Genomic DNA, 21,795 nt, shown 5'->3' with positions numbered 1-21,795 from the left:
ATGAATCAGTTGCCAACCATCGGAATTTTGATCATGTGACTTTGGGGGTACTGCAATTGTCATAAGTCTGATTTGTCAGTGTCGTCGTAACTTTGAGCGGTCACTAAATGAACTGTTGTAAGTCAAGGACTACATGTACATACTTTTGAGGCCTTTAGATTGAGAATTTTCTATATGAGGTGAGATATCCAGGATTTTGGAGAGAAGTGGGTCCATCTAGTTCAGGGCTGTCAAACTCATGGGCTGGATGCATCATGTGCTGGCCATGCCCATGCCTGGTTTAGCGAAGGGGGGAAAAGTCACGATACGTCACATGATGACTCCATGATGATGTGAGTTTGACACCCTTACTCTAGTACGTATTTTGAGATCAGGAATGTTTGCTCAGGAAGCTGGCAGGTTCTTCCAAAAGTAGATGTTTGGATGAGCATAGCACTAGCTGGTAGGCAATTGCGATCTGGAGGCCACATCCACTAGCCCAGGGGTCAGCAACCTGTGGCTTTGGAGCCGCATGTGGCTCTTTCATCCCTCTGCTGCGGCTCCCTGTTGCTGGTCGGCTCCACAATTAATACGGCTTTCAGTTAGGACAGTTAGAGTAAAAAGGATGCCGCACTAGGAGGAGACATTATAGTGGAGGAACTGGACTTCCAGGCAGCAGAGGAAAAAGGATGCCATGCTAGGAGGAGACTATGATGGGGGAACTGGACTTCCGGTCGGCTCCAGAATTGAACGGGGGCTTCCAGTTAGGACCTTTGTGGCTCTTTGAGTGTTTAAGGTTGCCGACCCCTGCACTAGCCAATAATAACATCATCAGGGAGGCAAATGCATTCTGGGTAAACTCAGAGGTGTCAAGTCTTCCACCCCACAAAGGTTTCAGAATGAAATAGGAGAGGGAAAAAACCCAAAAGGCCCTTTCCTAACTAAGACACAGGCTGGCAACCACTCCCAGCTAGCCTGAGCAATGATGAGCAATTACAGGACTAGTAATCCAAAACATTTGAAAAACGTGTTATTTTTTTTCTCCTAATTAATATAAAAACACACTGTGCAACCTTGAACAAGTCTCATGTCTCCTGCAGTGTTGATGGTGTGATAAAATTGGCTGAGCCCCCAGCTAACGAATTCTGGAATCAAGAGGGAAAATTCATAGCAACCTGGGTGTTGTTGGAATTTATTCTCATCATCTCCATTCATGGCTGTATTGTTGAGAATTGGAGTCCAACAGCCTCTTGGGACATACAGTAGAATAAATTTCAGTTTTTAATAAATTTCATCACTTTTAATGATGAAGAGAGGAGTAATCGTTGGATAAATAATACAGCCAAGTTGCATTAAACTGTCAGGGTGGAATCATGTAATAATGGGCCATATGTAAAAGGGTTGATTTAAATCAAGCCTTTTTTACTAGCGATTTAAATCGACTTGATTTAAATCATAATTTTTAAAGAGCAGCTGTCATCTATGTCCTGCAGAGGCTCCTCCTCTAACCTGCTGTTGACTCGCCGACAGTCCCATTCATTTTAATGGGACGGCTGGTGATGTGGCAGTGACACAACAAGGTGAGGGACGTAGCAGACAGCAGGTGAGTGGATGCCTGCTAACAGGTGCTGCCCTGATGGATCATAAATGACAGGTGCTCTTTAATATTATATTCATAAGCTGCTTAGAAGGTTTCACTTTCATTTTTACTGCTTGCCCTTCCTCCTCACACTTAGTCCCTGGTAGTACAGATGCATTTCTCTTCAAACAATCATACAGTTCGTAGTGTACATAAATTTGCAAAACAATGGGATAAAGGAATATTCCTGAACTTTGTTTTATGATTTATCTCATTCTTACTGTGAAATTGTGTGAACAGTGCATGTTATCTCAGCTTGCAGAGCTTGGATTCATTGAATGAGTTTAACAAAAATGTAAATATTGCAGAATATGCAGCCTTATGCTACATAACTAAGCTCCATTTCATGCTGAATAAACTTAATTATTAATGTATCTTAAATGGAAAACTATGTGTAGATAGATTTTTACTCCAAAAGAATTTTGTTAAAATAAATTTGATTTTAAAAAATCCAATTTAAATTTTAAAAATCCGATCTTTTTTATTTTTTTAAAAAAATATCGATTTTTATCCATCCTGATGTGTAAAGCTCAGGTTTATTTTATTTTTTTATTTTTGTCAAGAACGTATTAGGTAATAAGTATAAACATGGATTGGATACATAAAATAGATACAAATAGAGGAAACATTAGTACAGGGACGGTAGGCACACTGGTGCTCTTATGCATGCCCCTTACAGACCTCTTGGGAATGGGGTGAGGTCAACAGTAGGCAGTCTTAGGTTAAAGTTTTGGGGGTTTTGGGATGAAACCACAGATATTGCACAGGTAGTGCACAGGTAGTGCATTCCAGGCATTGACCACTCTGTTACTGAAGTCGTATTTTCTGCAATCGAGTTTGTAGCGGTTCACTTTAAGTTTGTATCTATTGTGTGCTCCTGTATTGTTGTGGTTGAAGCTGAAGTAGTCATTGACAGGTAGGACATTGTAGCAGATAAATTGATAGATTTGAGGCTGAGTGTTGGTAAATTACAGTTCCAATTAAATTCTATTTGAAGCCCCATTTAGGAGATTCCTTGTAACTGATGGTACACGTCTTCATAAGCTATTTTATCTATATCGTAAGTTTCATTCCTTCAGATGATCAGGAAGATCATTCTTAAACCTTAATTCACATCATGGAAAATGAGAAATGGAGAAGATGAAATTTCAGAATTTAGAGTGCAGAATTTCAGAATAACAGAGTTGGGAGGGACCTTGGAGGTCTTCTAGTCTACCCCCCCCCCCCCGTCCAAGCAGGAAATCTATATCAATTCAGACAAATGGCTGTCCAATCTTTTCTTAAACATCTCCAGTGTTGGAGCACCCACAACTTCTGAAGGCAAGCCATTTCATTGGTTAATTGTTCTCACTGTTAGGAAGTTTCTCCTTAGTTCCAGGTTGCTTCTCTCCTTGATTAGTTTCCATCCATTGTTTCTTGTCCTGCCCTCTGGTACTTTAGAAAATAGGTTGACCCCTCAACCTCAAATACCGGAACAGTGCTATCATGTCGCCCCCTAATCCTTTTTTTCACTAGACTAGACATACCCAATTCCTGCAACCGTTCCTCATATGTTATAGCCCCCAGTCCCCTAATCATCTTTGGGGCCCTTTTCTGCACTCTTTCCAGAATCTCAACATGTTTATTATTAGATCAGACTGTATGGGTAGTCTTTAACTTATGACCACAATTGGGACAGAATTTTCATTGCTAAGCAAGGCAGTTTTTAAGTGAGTTGTACCAATTTTATAATCTTTTTTTGCCACCGGTAAGCAAAACACTACAATTGTTAAGTGAGTCATGCAGTCATTAAGCAAATCCGGCGGCTTCCATTGACTATGCAGGTCAGAAGCCAGCTGAGAAGATCACAATTGGTTATCACATGACCCTCAGAAAATTGCAACCATCATAAATACATGCCAGTTGCCAAGCACTCAAATTTTGACCACATATTTGTGGAGATGCAGCAATGATTGTGAGAGGATAGGTTGTAAGTCACCATGACAGCACAGTGGTTACAATGCAGTATTTCAGGCTAACTCTGTCCGCTGTCAGGAGTTCGATCCTGACCAGCTCAAGGTTGACTCAGCCTTTCATCCTTCTGAGGTCGTAAAATAAGGATCCAGAAACTTACTTTTGCCATCAATACACTGCAGTTTCCAAGTTTTAATTTGCTTTAAATTCCTATGGGGAAAAAGATTAAGCATTTCTCCTTATAAATGGGCTACAGATACAAACTTAGTCACACAATTGCAGAGACCTCAAGATGCACTTGTGTGACTAAATTTATATCTGTAGCCCATATATAAGGAGAAATTTTTACTTTTTTTTCCATAGGAAAACCATTCATATTATAGAAAACTGAAAGAAAGAGCAAACAGAAGAGAGTTAACATTTTAAAGTACCTTGAATTGCTTTTTAAATGTTCCGATTGCATTGTGAGTGCTAGGACTGTGTGGACTATTTTTAAGCCACCTTAAGCTTTTTCTTCCCCTTAAAATGACTTACATAGAGAGATAATTATGTTAAGAAAACATCTGAGAGCCAAACTGAAACATACCCCAATCTTATAGAAGCTTTTCCTATATAGATCATACCCATGAATCGTCTATCCGGACTCAGGGGAGAGTAGAAGATTTTATAATAATCTTCCAAAGAAACAAATTCCTTGGAGACAGGACAATATGTGGAGTTAAGGATTACAGCATTAGGACTCTTTTTATAAAATTAATATTTTTTTAAACGTCATGCTCAGTAGCTGTCCTTATTTTATACAGTAATGTCAGAAACTCTGCTACTAAATCAATGTTAGGTTAAATGAAGCTTCCTCCACCAAAGTCTGCCAGAGTGAGAGGAAGAGCTGATTTGAAATATAAAATGAGAAAGTGATATTGCTATTGCGTCTCTTTTTCCCTTTTCACTCTCCTTCCCGATGCTAATTTCCCCCCCCAACTAAGTTTTGGTCAAGCAAAATGCCTTTTCTCTCCCTCCCCCACCCATATATATATACTTCCCAGTGGTGGGTTGCCACACCCAAGAACCGGTCCCTGGCCGGTCGCCGCTCGCTTACCCCGCCCACCTCATCAAAGGCTTTTTTTTTTTTTTACTTTTAAAAGCATTTTTTCTACAACCTCTTCAGCCGAAAAAATGCTTTTAAAAGTTAAAAAAAAAAAAAAAGCCTCTGATGATCGTGTGGCTCAGCTGGGATCATCAGAGGCTTCTGAAAGCATTTTTTCTACAACCTCTTCAGCCGAAGAGGTTGTAGGGGAAAAAATGCCTTTAAAAGCCTCTGGCGATCCCAGCTGAGTTGCCTGATTGTCAGAGGCTCCTGAAAGCATTTTTTTCTGCAACCTCTTAAGGTTGTAGAAAAGATGCTTTTAAAAGTAAAAAAAAAAAAAAAAAAAAAGTTGGCCACGCCCACCCAGTCACATTACCCCCCACCAAGCCACGCCCAAAAATAAACCACGCCCATAGAACCTGTAGTAAAAAAATTTAGAACCCAGCCCTGATACTTTCCCATAGTGCTTTACTGCACTCGGTGGGTGGATAGAAGCATTATTTGCATTTGCGATAGCAATAGCACTTAGACTTCTATACTGCTTTACAGTGCTTTACAGACCCCTCTATGCAGTTTTCAGAGTCAACATATTGTCCCCCAACAATCTGGCTCCTCATTTTACCAACCTCGGAAGGATGGAGGACTGAGTCAACCTTGAGATCCATCAAGATTGAACTCCAGGCTGAGGGCAGATTTTTGCCTGCGGTGCTGCACTTTATCCACTGTGCCACCAATGGTGTATATTCTTACTTTTTAGATTTATGTCCCACCTTTCCTCCAGGAGATCAAGGCAACATACATGACACTCCCTCCTCCCATTTTCCCCACGACAGCCCAACAACACTTCCTTGGGTGTGAGAAAGCAACTGCCCCAAAGTTACCCAGTGAGGTTCAAGTGGCTGAAAGTGGACTTGAACCCGGGTCTCCTAGTTAATTCAATACCCTAACCATTATGCCTCATTAGGATTTCTTATATTCTATGTATTCAGGTCTTTTGGCTGTAAATGACAATTATTATCTTATGATCTCTCCAACACACACACAATCACACACTAATGAGACCTATCACTCTTCTGGGTGTTCAGTATTCAGTGTGAAGAGCAGAAGATTGACAAATTCAGATGCTGGCAACCATGGGGAGCCTCCTCCTTTGGGGTCTGCCAGAGCGAGGCTTCCATTGCTCTACTGCAGTGGTGGGTTGCTCCCGGTTTGGACCGGTTCGCAAGAACCTGTAGTAAAACCGGCGGGAGGCTCCGCCCACTGATCCGGACATCATCATAGGTGATATGCGCATGCACTCGGGTGTGAGCGAAGCAAGCGCGGGCACGCGGGTGCACAGGTGCGTGGGCCCGAGGGCGCGATGCAAACCGGTAGTAAAGGTAAATATAACCCACCCCTGCTCCACTGCACCACCCATCTTGCAAAGGTTGACTCTCTATTAGAGTGGCAAGCAGAGGCATCTGCGGAAGGCTCAAGATCTTCAGGATGGTCAGTGCAACACTCCAGTCAAAACCCGTCCCTTTTGGTGAACGGAAAGGCCAGGGCTTCTGTCAACACAGTCCGCCATCTTGAAGATTTTCACTGACCCAGTTGAGTAACTAAGATGACAGTGAGAAGAATTAACCAGTGGAATGGCTTGCTTCCAAAAGCTATGGGTGCTCCATCCCTGGAGGTTTTTAAGAATCGACTGGACAAACATTTGACAAGTTATAGGATCTTCTCAGTGGTGGATTAAGGCTCACTGGTGCCCTAAGCACTGACAAATCTTGGTGCCCCCCTCCTTTACAAATCTTCATTGGGTTTTTGATTCTTTCTCAACTTTGTGGTGCCCCCTTTGGGCCTGGTGCCCTAAACATGTGCTTAGTCTGCTTAATGGTTAATATGCCACTGGGTCTTCTGCTTGAGCAGGGGCTTGGACTAGAAGATCTCCATGGTCCCTTCCAGTGGTGGGCTCCTCCTGGTTCCGCTGAGCCAGTAGCGGTGACAATATGACGTCACCGAACCGGTTCTGCCCCGCCGCGCCCCCCCGCCCCCCCGCATTATTCTTACCTTTTATTTGGCCCCACCCCCAATCTATTGCTGCCTCCTGAGTCCCAGCTGATTGGCTAGAAGAAAAAAAACTGTTTAAACTCTTGCCGTGGGGCTTCAAAGGGCCGTCCTACAGCTGATCAATCTTAAAAGGCAGTGTGGTGGTAGACCAGTGCCTCCAAAAACAAATGAGTAGATCAATGCCTCCAAAAATAAATGGGTAGACCAGTGCCTCCAAAAACAAATGAGTAGACCGGTACAGCTCTGCAAGCAGTTAAAAGTTATTGTAATGCTTTCTACATGGGGCTCCCCTTGAAGAGCACCCAAAGGCTTCAACTGGTCCAGAATGCGGCCGCGTGGGTGATTATGGGAGCGACACGGCGCTCCCATGTAACACCTTGCCTGCGCGAGCTGTACTGGCTCCCGGTGGCCTTTTGGGTGTGATTCAAGGTGTTGGTTACCACCTTTAGAGCACTCCATGGCTTAGGACCTGGGTACCTACGAGATCGCCTTCTGCCACCAATAGCCTCCTATCGACCAGTACGCTCCCACAGAGAGGGACTCCTCAGGGTGCCGTCGGTCAAACAGTGTCGACTGGCGACCCCCAGGGGGAGAGCCTTCTCTGTGGGGGCACCTGCCCTTTGGAACGAATTGCCCCCAGAGATACGGAGGATCCCCGACCTTCGCACCTTTCGCCGGGCCCTCAAGACGCTTTTATTCCAGCAAGCTGGGCTGGCCTAAAAATTTTGAATTTTAATTGGGATATTTTAGTTTTTAATTATGTTCTCGACCAGATTATTTAATTTGTTTTAATTAATTTTAACTTTTATTTACTGTTAGTTTCATCGTGGTTGTGCACTGCCCTGAGTCCTTCGGGAGAAGGGCAGTATAAAAATTCAATTAATAATAATAATAATAATAATAATAATAATAATAATAATAATAATAATAACAACAACAACAACAACAACAACAACAATAATAATAATATAAAAAAATAAAAAAGCCTGGTAGACCAGTACCTCTGCTAAATCCTAAAGAATTGTCACATGACCATCAAGCCACGCCCACAAAATAAGCCACGCCCACAGAACTGGTAGTAAAAAAAAATTAGAACCCACCCCTGGTCCCTTCCAACTCTGTTATTCTATATTCTATAGATCAGGAGTTTGGTTATTCTAACAGCAAAAACCAAAGGGATAGAGAAGCAGAGTGCTTCTAATAACTGGATGGGGAGAGAGGTTTATACAGCAGATATGCTGGGTCAATGGGAGTTAAGCAGATTGCTTTCCTGGACTGTCCTGATGGGAAGTTTTGTGTTGGGAGAAGAAAGGACAACGTGGCTGCCAAACTAGAACATTAAAAATTACTTTGGGCTGTTATAGGTTGGGGATGAAATGGTGATATCACAAGCAGGGTGGATTTGATTTATAACGAGTTGATTTAAATCACAATTTAAATCATGATTTAAATCACTAGTAAAAAGGCTTGATTTAAATCAACTCGATTTAAATCATAATTTTTAAAGAGCAACTGTCATCTCTGCTACTCCTTTGACCCACTGTTGACTCACCGATAATCCCAGTGTTGCAGAATATACAGCCTCATGCTACATAACTAAGCTCCATTTCATGCTGAATAAACTAAATTATTTATATATCTTAAACAGAAAACTATCTTACGATAGATTTTTACCCCCAAAGTTTTTTATTAAAATAAATTCGATTTAAATCAAAAAAATCCGATTTAAATCAAAAAAATCTGATTTTTTAAAAAAAATCATTGATTTTTATCCACCCTGATCACAAGGACATGTTCCTTCCAAAAGGTTACTAAAGAGTTGTGTCATGGTAAGCAGGATGTAAAGATAATCCCTTCCAGCAGTTTGCTCTGCAGAGAAGAAACTGTTAAGATAAGGATGCTGAAATCAAAGGTTCTTCTTTCTTTTTCCAACTATTCAGCCATCAGATTCCAGTTCAGTAGCTTCCGTATCAATTGTGCCTTCCGACTCCTTAGTAAAGGAGCTATTTAATCCTGATCTGGGTGTTTTCTAAGAGGCTGGGTGCCTTTACCTACATTTGAAACTGCAACTTCAACCAAGGAAGCAAGAACATTAGCTTAACCTGGAAATCACTCCAGTCCCTGAGGAGACCTCCATTTCATGGACAATTGTGCTCAAGATATATTAATGCTATCTACTGTATCTCTATCGGTTGACCCATCAGCATTCTCCCTGAAGAATCCTGGGTGTTGTAGTTCTGTTGGTGAAAACCTAGGGCAGGGGTCAGCAACCTGCGGCTCTGGAGCCACATGTGGCTCTTTCACCCCTCTTCTGCAGCTCCCTGTCACTCAAAATATGCGTCACAACCGCCAATGTGCGACACCCACCGGCACACGATTTATTGAGCTTTTCAACCCCAGTAGGCCAACTATGGATAAATCCAAGAAAAGAAAAGTTTCAGAAGAAAACAGAACGTTTAATTCAACTACATATGTTAGTTTTGTGGCCGCTCAAGAAATAGTCAGGCATGGGAAGGGTTTTGTGGCTCCCGGTGTTTTCTTTTCTGTGGGAAACAGGTCCAAATGGCTCTTTGAGTGTTTAAGGTTGCAAACCCTTGAGACCTAGGGGCATTCTTAACAGGCACTGCATACACAGCACTACAGTTCCCAGCTGGCACAAGTTCACTATTTCAACCCAGTTTAATCTATAGAATTATGGCCTGTCGCTGTAAGATTTTTATTTTATTTTATTTTATTTTATTTTATTTTATTTTATTTTATTTTATTTTATTTTATTTTATTTTATTTTATTTTATTTTATTTTATTTTATTTTATTTTATTTTATTTTATTTTATTTTATTTTATTTTATTTTATTTTATTTTATTTATTATTTTATGAAGTGTTACCAGCCCCAGCTTCATATGTGTGTTTCTGAAAACAGTTCAGCTGCACAGACTGCGTCATCACTAGTTATAGGGCCATTTCCCTGGTGTCACATTGCCTTGGTACCCACACACCATTTCTCTTGTGGGTTGAAAGTCTGTCTTCCCCACAGGTTTGGACACCAGTCCTCCCTTTGATGTGAAGGAGAAGGAAAGGCTGAGTTTTTGACAAACATCCCCATGACTTTGTACTGATTGGGCAAAAGAGAAAGGGAGTGACATGAACCCAGGGGTTTTTAGAGACGAATAGTGAGCTGCTTTTGCAGAAAGAGTGGATGGAATCTTTGGGTCTGACAAATATGGCTTTGAGCCACAGTGACACAAGTTTTTTGAAACGGAATTTATTGGGTCTTTGATGCATTTGTTACTACTGAATTTTAAACGTGAAGCCAGCTGTGCCTCTCAATATTTAGACAATTAGCTGAAGTTATGACACTTAAAACAAAGCTCTCTTTGAGTTCTCTGTTTTGAAAATGGAATATTTTATTGTACATGCAAGGTTCTGACTATCGTTTTAACACTGGCAACTTCGATGGATCTTTCCACTTTACAAGCGTGCTTGTCTCAAGAGTCACTATTTTAGAAACAATACTCAGAACCTACAAATAATATTCTATTTTCAAAATATATAAGAGCCTTGTTGGCGCAGTGAACTAAGTGCTGTTAAAGTAGCATTTAGTTGCCAGCTGCCTGCAATTACTGCAAGTTCAAATCTCACCAGGCTCAAGGTTGACTCAGCCTTCCATCCTTCCGAGGTAGGTAAAATGAGGACCCGGATTGTGGGGGCAATAAATTGACTTTGTATAAAAAAGAACACTGCTTGGGGGGGCCCCGAAAGCCCTACTAAGCAGGTATATACAAAAGTATGAAGGCTATTGCTTAATGCATTGTAAGCTGCCCTGAGTCTCCGGAGAAGGGCGGCATATAAATCGAATAAATAAATAAATAAATAAATAAATAAATAAATAAATAAATAAATAAATAAATAAATACCTTACAGGAAGAAGTCTGTAGGAATAATTGCGTACTCAAAATTTAATGGGGTATAAAATGCTTAAAAAAACACCTTGAGTTTGTCTGGCAGATTCTTTTCCTTACTTTTGTAACACAAAGATTTTGACTTTAGCAATTGACTATAACAAGTTCTCAAAATGGGAAATTCTGATTCAAGGGATTTCTGTTTTGGCAGGTTCTTGTTGTAATCCTCTTACAAGATAATAATTAAATAATTATTTTACACTTTTAGCCACAGGCATACACATATACAATCCAGGTTCTCTTTCCCACACTTAATATTCCTGCTGTGAAAGATTTCTTCCGTTCTTAAGCAATCTAGTTTCACTTGTGGATGTATTAAATGGCCCTGGGAAACCTGTTGATGCTGCAAGATTTTCTGTTTATTTTTCTTTTATTTATTTCTTCATTTATTAAATTTACATACTGCCCATCTTGCTAAAACAATAAATTAAATTTAAACGCCATCCATCATCTTCTATAAACTAGAAGAAGGTGGCCATATTTTTTTCCTTCCAGGCCCTGTCTTCTCAAACTTTTTCCCTATATTTTTTCCTGGTTAGGAAAAAAGATTGTACAACCTTCCTTTGTCCTTGAGATTTTTTTATTAGGGGGTGGGGAGGAGATTTTTGTCAGCAGTAAAAAGCTTTTGTTGGAAGGAGGGGATTCTATAAAATTCTCCACAAGGACTGATCCTTGCACACTATTAAAAAACAACAACAACCCCATAGTATGTCTATGCAAAAGAGACATTCTGAGTATAGCACCAGCACAATTCTGTGAACACAATTCTCTTTCTCTGCTACTGCAGAGATGATTTTTGGTACTCTTTCAATCTAACAAATCTAACAAATTTGTTTTCCTTATACCTGAACATTTGTTATCTTCCATTCATAACGTGCAAACCCTGTGTGTCTTACATGTGTCATGGCTTTTTGAATTATTTTAACATTGATTGCAATTTCAACGAGTTGTTATTTGGACAGTTGGAAGTATTTATTGTTAGATTTTAGGTTCAATCAGGAAGGGTGTGCACTTGTCCAACTTTCCTAGAATTTCTATGGAATCCTCAAAACTAGGAATTCTCCATTCTGTCACCCTGCTTTAGCCATTAGATTACATTCTTCTGCATCATCTCCTTCTCTCTCCATTCTTCTTCTCCGGACCAATTGGGTTGTTTCCCTTTTTCTTCTCTGGATATGGAAATGTCCCTCCAGCATCTCTGTGTTATCTTTCAGGACTCTGTTTTTCCTATTCAAATCTATGCAAATGGATCAGGCAGGGCTGGGGATGGGCTTTGGCTTTTTCTGCCTGGTGAGAAGTTGGGGGTTTGAGTCCAGCTGCCGCAGGCGATGACTAAACTCTGCACAGAACAAACAGGGTAAAAATAGTCAGAAACTGGAGATGCACCAGATGGTGCCAACTCCTGGGAAGAGAGTGGGGAAGGAATTAAGAATGTAGCTTCACTCCCTCCCTATGAGGCATCTGGGGACTGAGGCATGTAGGGCATCCTGAGATCCCAGCTCTAGTCCTTGGTTCCTCTTCTCATTTCCCCCCAGACTGTAGCTGATGGCCAGTCTTCTTGGAGAGTTGTGTTTCTAACCCCTGCCTCAGCCAGGATGTCTAATGGTGAAGGCACCAGGCTAGAAACTGGAAGACTGTGATTCTAGTCCCACCTTAGCCATGACAGCCGGCTGGGTGATTTTGGAGCCAGTCAATCTCTCTCAGCTCAATTCATCTCGCAGGATTGTTGTGGTAGGGAAAATAGGGGGAGGAGGTTTATTGGATATGTTTGCCATTTCGAGGTATTTGTAAAAAATAATAAAGGAAGGATGCAAACAAACAAACAAACAAACAAACAATCCCAGCAAAGCTTTTACTAGAGCTTTGTGCATTTGAAAGGCTGACAAATTCAGTATGTTATAGACTATCATGGATTACAATCCACCTCCTTTTCTTTGTCAGTCCCTCAAAAGTAACCACACTCTGCTACAGCTATTATTCTATACATCTCACTCAGAGATACATTCCAGTCCTTCTGTCCTTGGTACTGAAGATGTTACCTAGTTTAGTAATGAGAACATCTGCAAGAAAATCACCAAGCTCAGAGAGCACGAGCTCAGTCCTCCATTATCCTTCCTTCCTCTTATAACCTGTTGTCTCAATCCGACATTACAATCTGAGGCTGATTCATAGCAGTAAAGGTAGCAACCTACCCCAAACTAGTGCAGTTGAGATGTGAAGGAACTACAGTCCTACAACACAGATGTGTTGGCTCTCTTGCTAGCATTTCATGGTTTTAATGGTCCAATGGACATCAGAAAGACATCAGAAGGCTGATCAACCATTGAATAAACAAAGTATGCACTATACCACCAGTATAGTGGTGGTAATGACTAGGTAACTAACTTGGTTAGTGACTTCAACCAACTTCCTAGCAGCATTCGGCCATTGTTGGAGTTACCCGAATCTTGGTAGAGGTTTGCTCTCCAAGCTTGTTTCAATGTAGTTTTGAACGTTTCATTAACATGAATCTTGTTTTTATTACTGCTATTTTAGCAAAGCAATGATTGGATGACACTATAAGTTGCTATGAGGAAATGACGTACATAATTTGCTGCTATTGTTATTTTTTTCCATATTAGGGGCAATGTCTAGCCATGAGAGAAAATATTTCTTCCAGCTAATTGCAGTTTGGGTGAGATGGAAAAAATGTCCATTGGGATCACATTGAAAGCAGTTAAATAAGGTTCTTGCCTTCTGTCATCTCAACCCTGGTGGATGTTTGGGTTTAGTAGTAGCAGTTGTTGTAAACCATAAACATTATGCTAACAGCATTTATGTCATTAATAAATATGTCATCTGGTTACAAATATCCTGGAAAACTAAGAAATGTGATATATAGTGAAATCTAATATACACCAAAAATTAAGTCAATCCTATTGATTTCAATGGGACTTACTGCTAAGTGTATATAGGATTACTGGCTAAGATATCAGTCCTAATCATGATCTAATCATCATGAATACTTGCTTCAAGCTAGGCCTTTCAAAAATTTTACAGGGTAGTCGTAATTAATTCAAGCATTGACTGCCATGTGTCTTAGTGAATAAAGTACACCAGTGCTTTTCAATAGTGACAATTCAATATCAACATTTAGGTAAGAGTCCTGAAAGTTGGTGTCTCAAAGATCAAAGCTATAGAGCAGGGTGTCAAACTTGTAGGTCACATTGTCATCACGTGACGTATTGTGGCTTTCCCCTCCTTTGCTAAAATGGGGGTGGGCGTGGCCAGTGCGTGATGCATTTGGCCTGCGGGCCGCAAGTTTGACACCCCTGCTATAGAGCATGGTTTCCCAACTTTAAGACATGTGACTTCAACTCCCAGAATTCCCCAGGCAACTATGCTTGCTCAGGAATTCTGGGAGTTGAAGTCCACATGTCTTAAAATTGCCAAGGCTGGGAAACCCAGCTGCAGAGCAACTCATTTAGTGGACACCAGGTTGACTAAGTGATTTTCTCTGAGATAGCTGGGATAGCCAAGCTAGTGATCATCGTTTCTTTTCTTTTTCTCTTCAGACAGTAATTTTGTCCTGGGCAATGCCCAAGTCCGGGGAGCTTTCCCAGTGGTGTACTGTTCTGATGGCTTCTGTGAACTGACTGGCTTCTCCCGGGCTGAGGTCATGCAACGTTGCTGTGCCTGCAACTTCCTCTATGGGCCTGACACCAGTGAGCTGGTGCGCACCCAGATCCGCAAAGCCCTTGACGAGCGCAAGGAATTTAAAGCTGAGCTCATCCTCTACAGGAAAAGTGGTGAGTCCGGTTTCTGAGAACATACTTTGAATTGCAAAGGAACCGTTGGGGGAGAGTTTGTACCACGGAGTGGAAAATGGAAGTTGAAGTAGATAATGTAGAAAGTGAGTTTGTCAGTCTGTCTATTTGCCTGCCTGCCTGCCTGCCTGCCCGCCCTCCTGCCCCCACCCCCCTTGTGTGTGTGTCTCTCTCTGTGTGTTTTTGTGTTATGAATATTGCTTGACAGAAAATTAGCTGGAAAAGAAGATCTTTAATAATATGCAGCAAGTGAATGTTAGTGGCTCAGGCTGGCTAAGCAAGTTGCGTTGCTCTGCTTCCCTGTTCTACACAACCGCAGTGCTCTTGTTGTCTTTTCTATCTGGACCTCTTGCAGCAGAGATCCTTCTGGAAGCATTTCAAGTGCGAAGAACATTGAATGTGGGCCTTAGAGCAATATTTTTTCTTCACGTCTAGCATGAACAGGAGCGGCTTTCCAGAGCTTTCCCCTGCTCCTTGGTTTTTGTTTCAACTGAAAGTGTGTGTGTGCGGCTCAAAGGCAGCCTCTGCACCCCAAAACCAGTGCCCTGGATTGAATTGTCTGTCTCCCTTATATATCCTTGATCTGTGACTCTCTCCATTGCCAAGGAGGAAGCAGTTGGGGGGAAAAAAGACTGCTATTTTATTTAGCACGCTTAGGAATGCCCGTAGTCACACACCTACATGCATGCTGAGATTTGTTCACACCACCCCTCCCACTTCTGCGTGAACACCAAAGATGCTTTAAGAGCAGATGGTGAGTGCCATGTTGTGGAATAACAATTCTCTACCCAATGAGTAAAGGAGGCCAACAGATAGAAGAGAGGTTTATTCAATAACCGTGAGAAGCGGATACCAGCACTGGGGCAACAAGTGGAGCATGGATATCACCATACTAATAAACATGTATACCGCAGTGGGTCCATTTATATACCCACCTACACACAAACACACATTTTATTAAATTTATAAACTTAATAATTTATTAAATTAAGAGATGAAAGCAATAACATTTAGAAAAAAGGGTAAAGTAGGTAAAGAAAAATCAGTGAAAAAGGTGCAAAGAAAAAAAAAAGGAAGAGAAAAATAGAAAGTTAGAAAAGAGGAGCTTTGTTACGACTTCCGCCCTTTTCTACCAAGTAATTGCCATCTTATTGTTTCTCTTTCTCTTTAACCCTTTCAATCCCCAAGTCCATAAATCATCAATTCACTCTTTCCTTATTTCAACAAAAAGTCCTTTTAAGGCTTCCAGATATATTTTTTTAAAGTCTTTCTCATTTTTCCCTGACCAAATTGGATAGCTTTGCCATTTCTCCATCAATTTTATAATCCTATCTTCTACCATGGATATTTTGTTCTTCTTTGTGCATACAATAATCTTGCCACTGTTTCCATCTATAGTATTAATTTCCCATTTTTCTTTTCTAGTTCAGCAGCTATAAAACACAATAGAAATGAAACCAGAATTATTTCTAGGAGCTTCAGTCAGATTCAATGCTGATTCTTTGGTTTAATTCCTGCTTTTCTTCTCATCAAACCAGGTCATAATACAACTAACAATAGAACAAAAGATAAAAATGCAATTTTATTTTATTTGTTAAAGTTATATACTGCCTATTTTGCTATCTGAGTGAGAGGTTTGCAGATGAAAACTATAAAGCCATATAAAAAGGCACAGTTAAAAAAACAGAATTAAAAAGATGGAGAAGCACACTCAAGCAATCCCCAAGATTGCATACCATTATTAGATTCCCATGCCAGTTCCCAAAGGCCAGAAGAGTTGGGGTGGTATGGTGGGGATGGGCAGCCTCACCTGAGGGGGCAAGATGTTCCATAGGGCAGGGGTCACAACAGAGGAAACTTTCTTCCTAGATCCTGTCAGTCAAAATTCTTACAGAACTGATAGGTCTGTAACTTACCTGCTCTGCCTATCTGGATCAATGTAATTAGGATAAGATGGTTATTCAGGTAGCCTGATCCCATGCCATGAAGGGTTTTAAAATTGATAACCAGCACCTTGAACTGGCCCCAGAAGCAGCTTAATGCAGCTCACGCAGCAGAGGTATTAACTGTGCAGCCCTCAGGGTGCTCAAAAGTGCTCACACAGCGACAATTATGATGATGATTAAAGCTTCAATCAGCTAATAAGACATTGTATCAAAAATACATACAGTAGTGGCCAAAATTGTGGAAACCTTTTGGAAAAAGTGTATTTTGGAGGTTTGATGGCTAATAACACCACTTTTTTGGGGGGCAGTTTCAAGTTAATCATATTCCACTGCTGGAATGGCCTGGGAATAGCCCAGACCTTAACCCAATTGAAATTAGCTTATTATCTACCTCTGCCTTCTGGACTGGCTTATTCCAACTATTTCCCGACTGTAGGACAAACGGACAGCTTTGAAGTGGGTTCCCAGGGAGTCCGGGTTACTACTGCCATTCCTTATCAGAGGGGACAGCTTTTGAACTTCTCCATAGCATATTCCATCTGGCCAGACATTGTGAGAGGATGTCTGGGAGGAACATCCCTTAGACTTACCGAAATGGCATGGGGCTCCTCCCACGGTCGTGAGAGGACAGTGGAGTCCAGTTACCCACGCTTTTGTTGCTGCCTCTTTGTCTTTAGGACCTTTAGACTCTATGGAACCCTGGCCAGATGCCATCTTCACCCTTTCCCATTTTGTGGATGTACTCAACCATTGAGCTTCTTGCGCTGCGAGACTCCCCCCTCTCGCAGGTCTGGCCCTCCACGTTATCGAGGGCCTACCTCGATGACGGGTTTTGGAACCCAGAGAGGTGGCATGCTGCGAAGAGGGGGTTGAGGGTTTTTTTATGTAAATTTTTGGTTAAACTTTTAAGGGGTCCTGGGGGGGAGGGTAAAATTGGAACTAGGGTCGTGGGTTTGGGGGATAACCCACCAAGGGGAGGGTCGGGCCTGGCCACTATGCGCGGCGGAGGGGGTAGGGGATCTGGAGGTAATGGGGAAGGGTCGAGCTTGTCCAGATTGTGTTTTTACCATCGGTACTGTGAGTGGGGGGGGTAGATATGGCGGGAGCAGGGGGCCATATCATGTTAAGGGAGCGCACACCCGCTGTCTTCGAGCAGTAGCGTGCTCCGGCCCCCAAGGCTCCACTCGTTCTTCAGGTTGTACAGACCCTCAGGGCCCAGGCCTTTGACTGATGTTGTGCAATGCCAGGTCCATAGCAAATAAAGCCCCCCTCATCTGTGATCTTGTTCAGGAGGGGGGAGCGGAAATGGCGGGTATTATGGAGACCTGGTTGGGCCCGGAGGGAGGGGTCCCTCTGGTAGAAATGTGCCCACCAGGCTTCCAGGCATTCCATCAGCCGAGGTCCCAGGGGAGGGGAGGGGGAGTAGCGGTTATTATTAGAGAAGGCCTTAGGCCGAGGGAGGCCACTGTTCCTCAGACAGCCAGCTGTGAGACCCTCCTTGTGAAGTGGGGGCATGGGGTTCAGATGGGTTTGCTGATCACGTACCTGGCTCCCTGCCACCTGGCAGCAGCCCTGCCTGAGCTACTCAATGTGATCACCGCGGTGGCGGTTGATATCCCCAGACATATGGTCATGGGGGATTTTAACCTGCTGTCCGTGGGTGACGCGTCTGAGGTGGCTCGGGAGTTCATGGCTTCCATGATGGCTATGGACCTGAACCAGCTAATTCATGGCCCTACGCACATGGGGGGAAACACACTGGACTTGGTTTTTGTCTCTGGACAGTGGCTGAGTGATTTCGAGATAGGGGATATAGTCATCAAGCCCTTGTCATGGTCGGATCACTCTCTCCTTTGCCTTCACCTTCGAACCGCTGCACCCTGCCGCAGGGAGGTGGAACCAATAAGATGGTACCGCCCCAGGCGCCTGATGGAACCTGATAGGTTCCAGATGGAGCTTGGGCCAATCCCCGAGGTTCTGGCTCACGCCTCGACTAGAGACCTAGTGGCCGCCTGGGATAGGGCGGCCGCTGGAGCTCTGGATCGAGTTGTGCCTTTGCGGCCTCTGACCCGGCACTGATTTCACCTGGCTCCTTGGTTCACCGAGGAGCTGAGGGAGATGAAGCGCCGGAACAGACGCCTAGAGAGTAGTTGGAGGGCCAGTCGTACTGAATCTGACCGGACACTGGTAAGATCTCATATTAAGAATTACCTAGTGGCGATAAAAGCAGCAAAATGCACCCATTTCGCTGCTCTTATTGCATCATCAGATAATCGCCCGGCCGCCCTGTTTAGGGTGACCCGCTCCCTGCTCTACCAGGAAGCGAGGGAGGACCCCTTGGAGGGAAGAGCCGAGGATTTGGTTCAGTATCTGTATGACAAAATCACTCAGATTCGGGAAGATCTGGACTCCGACTGGGTAGATCCAGCAGGGATGACGGAGGCAGGTCCTGAGAATGTTATCTGGGATGAGTTTGATCCTGTGACCCCTGAGGACGTGGACAGGATTCTGGGTAGATTGAATGCGACCACATGTTTGTTGGACCCGTGCCCCTCCTGGTTAGTGCTGGCTTCCCGGGAGGTGACGCGAGGCTGGCTCCAGGGGATTATAAATGCTTCATTGGGCGAGGGTGTCTTTCCCACTGCTTGAAAGAGGCGGTGGTGAGACCTCTCCTCAAGAAGCCTTCCCTTGACCCGGCAGTATTGGCTAACTATCGTCCAGTCTCCAACCTTTGCTTTGTGGCGAAGGTTGTTGAGAGTGTGGTTGTGCGACAGCTCCCCCAGTATCTGGATGAAACAACGTATCTAGATCCATTCCAGTCGGGCTTCAGGCCTGGGTACAGCACGGAAACGGCATTGGTTGCGTTCGTGGATGATCTCTGGAGGGCTCGGGACAGGGGGTGCTCCTCTGTCCTGGTCCTGTTAGATCTCTCAGCGGCTTTTGATACCATCGACCATGATATCATGCTGCACCGGTTGGAAGAGTTGGGGGTGGGAGGCACCGTACTACGGTGGTTCTCCTCCTTTCTCTCCGACCGGTCGCAGTCTGTGTTGACAGGGGGACAGAGGTTGACCCGAGGCCCCTTATATGTGGGGTGCCACAAGGATCGGTCCTCTCGCCCCTTTTGTTCAACATTTATGTAAAGCCGCTGGGTGTGATCATCCGTGGTTTCGGGCTGGAGTACCACCAGTACACTGACGACACCCAGCTGTACATCTCCACCCCAGACCACCCCAATGATGCCCTTGAAGTGATGTCCCGGTGCCTGGAGGCCGTACGGATCTGGATGGGGAGAAACAGGCTCAGGCTCAACCCATCCAAGACCGAGTGGCTGTGGTTTCCGACGTCCCGATATAGTCAGCTGGTGCCATCGCTGACTATTGGGGGCAAATCATTGGCCCCCACAGAAAGGGCTCACAACTTGGGTGTCCTCCTGGATTCACGGTTGTCTTTAGAAGACCACCTGACGGCTGTGACCAGGAGGATTTTTCATCAGGTTCGCCTGATCCGCCAGTTGCGTCCCTTTCTAGATCTGGACTCGTTACGCACGGTCACTCATGCCCTCGTCACCTCCCGTCTGGACTATTGTAACGCTCTCTACATGGGGCTCCCCTTGAGGAGCACTCGGAGGCTCCAACTGGCGTAGAGTGCAGCCGCGCGGGTGGTGATGGGAGCGATGTGGCGCTCCCATGTAACGCCTCTCCTGCGCGAGCTGCACTGGCTCCCGGTGGTCTTCCGAGTGTGCTTCAAGGTTTTGGTTATCACCTTTAGAGCACTCCATGGCTTAGGACCTGGTTATTTATGGGACCGCCTGCTACCACCAATAGCCTCCCACCGACCAATACGCTCCCATAGAGAGGGGCTCCTCCGGGTGCCGTCGGCCAAACAATGTCGACTGGCGGCCCCCAGGGGGAGAGCCTTCTCTGTGGGGGCACCTACTATCTGGAACGAGCTCCCACCGGAGATACGGAGGATCCCAGATCTGCGCACCTTCCGTCGCGCGCTCAAGACGTTCTTATTTCATCAAGCTGGCCTGACCTAAGATTTTTCCCCTTTTTAAATGGAAATTTTAAATTTGGTTTTAAATTATTGGGGTTTTAAAATTCAGCCAAATTATTTAATTTGTTTTATTCTATTTTAAATTTTGTATTTATATGTTTTATTCTATGGCTGTTCACCGCCCTGAGTCCTTTGGGAGTAGGGCGGTATACAAATTTAATAAAATGAAAAAAATGAATGAAATGAAAAATCTATGGAGCCGACTAAAAAAACTTGCTAGTCAGAAGCGACCCAGCAATAAAACCCAGTTAATAGAAGCAATCTTGGTTTCACATTATAACAGCTGCAGAACTCAAAGACTTAGTTCACTCCATGGGAAGACATTGTAAGGCCGTAATTCATGCTAAAGGTTACCCAACTAAGTATTAACTGACATGATAATGTTTTTATATCTCATTTTTTTCTGTCGTGATAATTTTTGTATGTCTTGTTTTTTCTATGTATTTCACTTTTCTTCTTTATACTGTAACTGCCATTCTAATAGCAAATCATTCATAAAAGTTATTGCATTACATTTTTGATTAAATTACCTTTCCATTGGTATATAATTTTATGGTACTACTCCAAAGAAAAGTGGTGTTATTAGCTAGTTTTAGAAAATACACTTTTTCCAAAAGGTTTCCACAATTTTGGCCACTACTGATGCAGTAGTGCAGATATCACCCATTTAGCACAGCATAACACATGCGACCTTGATGGTCAAAAGCCAGTCTGAATAGAATGGTCCTTGCTTGTACAGGAAGTATAGGAAAGCAGGAGGAAAGCTGGCACCCCCTTATTTGGGATTTTCAGAACCTGGGAGCAGCAATCTCTTTGCTCAGTAAAGCCACATCTTTTACACTGAGCCTTCTGTGAAGAGTTGCCGACCTGCTTTTCTTTCCCGCCATTTCCTAGGTCTCCAGAAAGAGTTTGCAACAGCAGAAAAAGATGATGCTGGGGATGGCAGTAGAGAAGATCATTCCCTGACCCACATCCCAGGATCATCAACTCACACGGCTCCTTATCTTTTAGGTGTCCCTTTCTGGTGTCTCTTGGATGTGGTGCCTATCAAGAATGAAAAGGGGGAAGTGGCCCTTTTTCTAGTCTCCCACAAAGACATCACAGAGACCAAAACCAGAGCGTCCGCAGAAAACTGGAAGGAAGGAGGTGAGATAAAGCTAGTGATGGAGGTGTGGTTGGGAGGAGGTGGAGTAAAGGAAAAATTTGTAAACTGGGGTACAACCTTATCTATGAGGGCACCAATTCGTGGCCTCCTGAGATCTTGGAATACAACTCCCCCACGCTCCATTGTACATGCTGGCTATGGCATGATGGGAGTT

General features: G+C 43.4%; 1 protein-coding gene across 1 annotated transcript in view; it reads left to right on the top strand.

The window, feature by feature from the left end:
• KCNH3 (potassium voltage-gated channel subfamily H member 3) overlaps positions 1-21,795 on the top strand; it is an 88,366-nt gene that overhangs the window by 28,279 nt on the left and 38,292 nt on the right. The window contains exons 2-3 of the mRNA XM_034412545.3: positions 14,220-14,453; positions 21,488-21,622. Coding sequence (XP_034268436.2) covers positions 14,220-14,453; positions 21,488-21,622 — 369 coding nt within the window. The remainder of the gene's footprint in view (positions 1-14,219; positions 14,454-21,487; positions 21,623-21,795) is intronic.

The sequence above is a fragment of the Pantherophis guttatus genome, chromosome 2, assembly GCF_059756535.1.
Source record: "Pantherophis guttatus breed Tessera chromosome 2, ASM5975653v1, whole genome shotgun sequence".
Classification (NCBI taxonomy): Eukaryota; Metazoa; Chordata; class Lepidosauria; order Squamata; family Colubridae; genus Pantherophis; species Pantherophis guttatus.
Note: the sequence above shows the minus strand (reverse complement) of the source record. Positions and strands in the feature narration are given on the sequence as shown.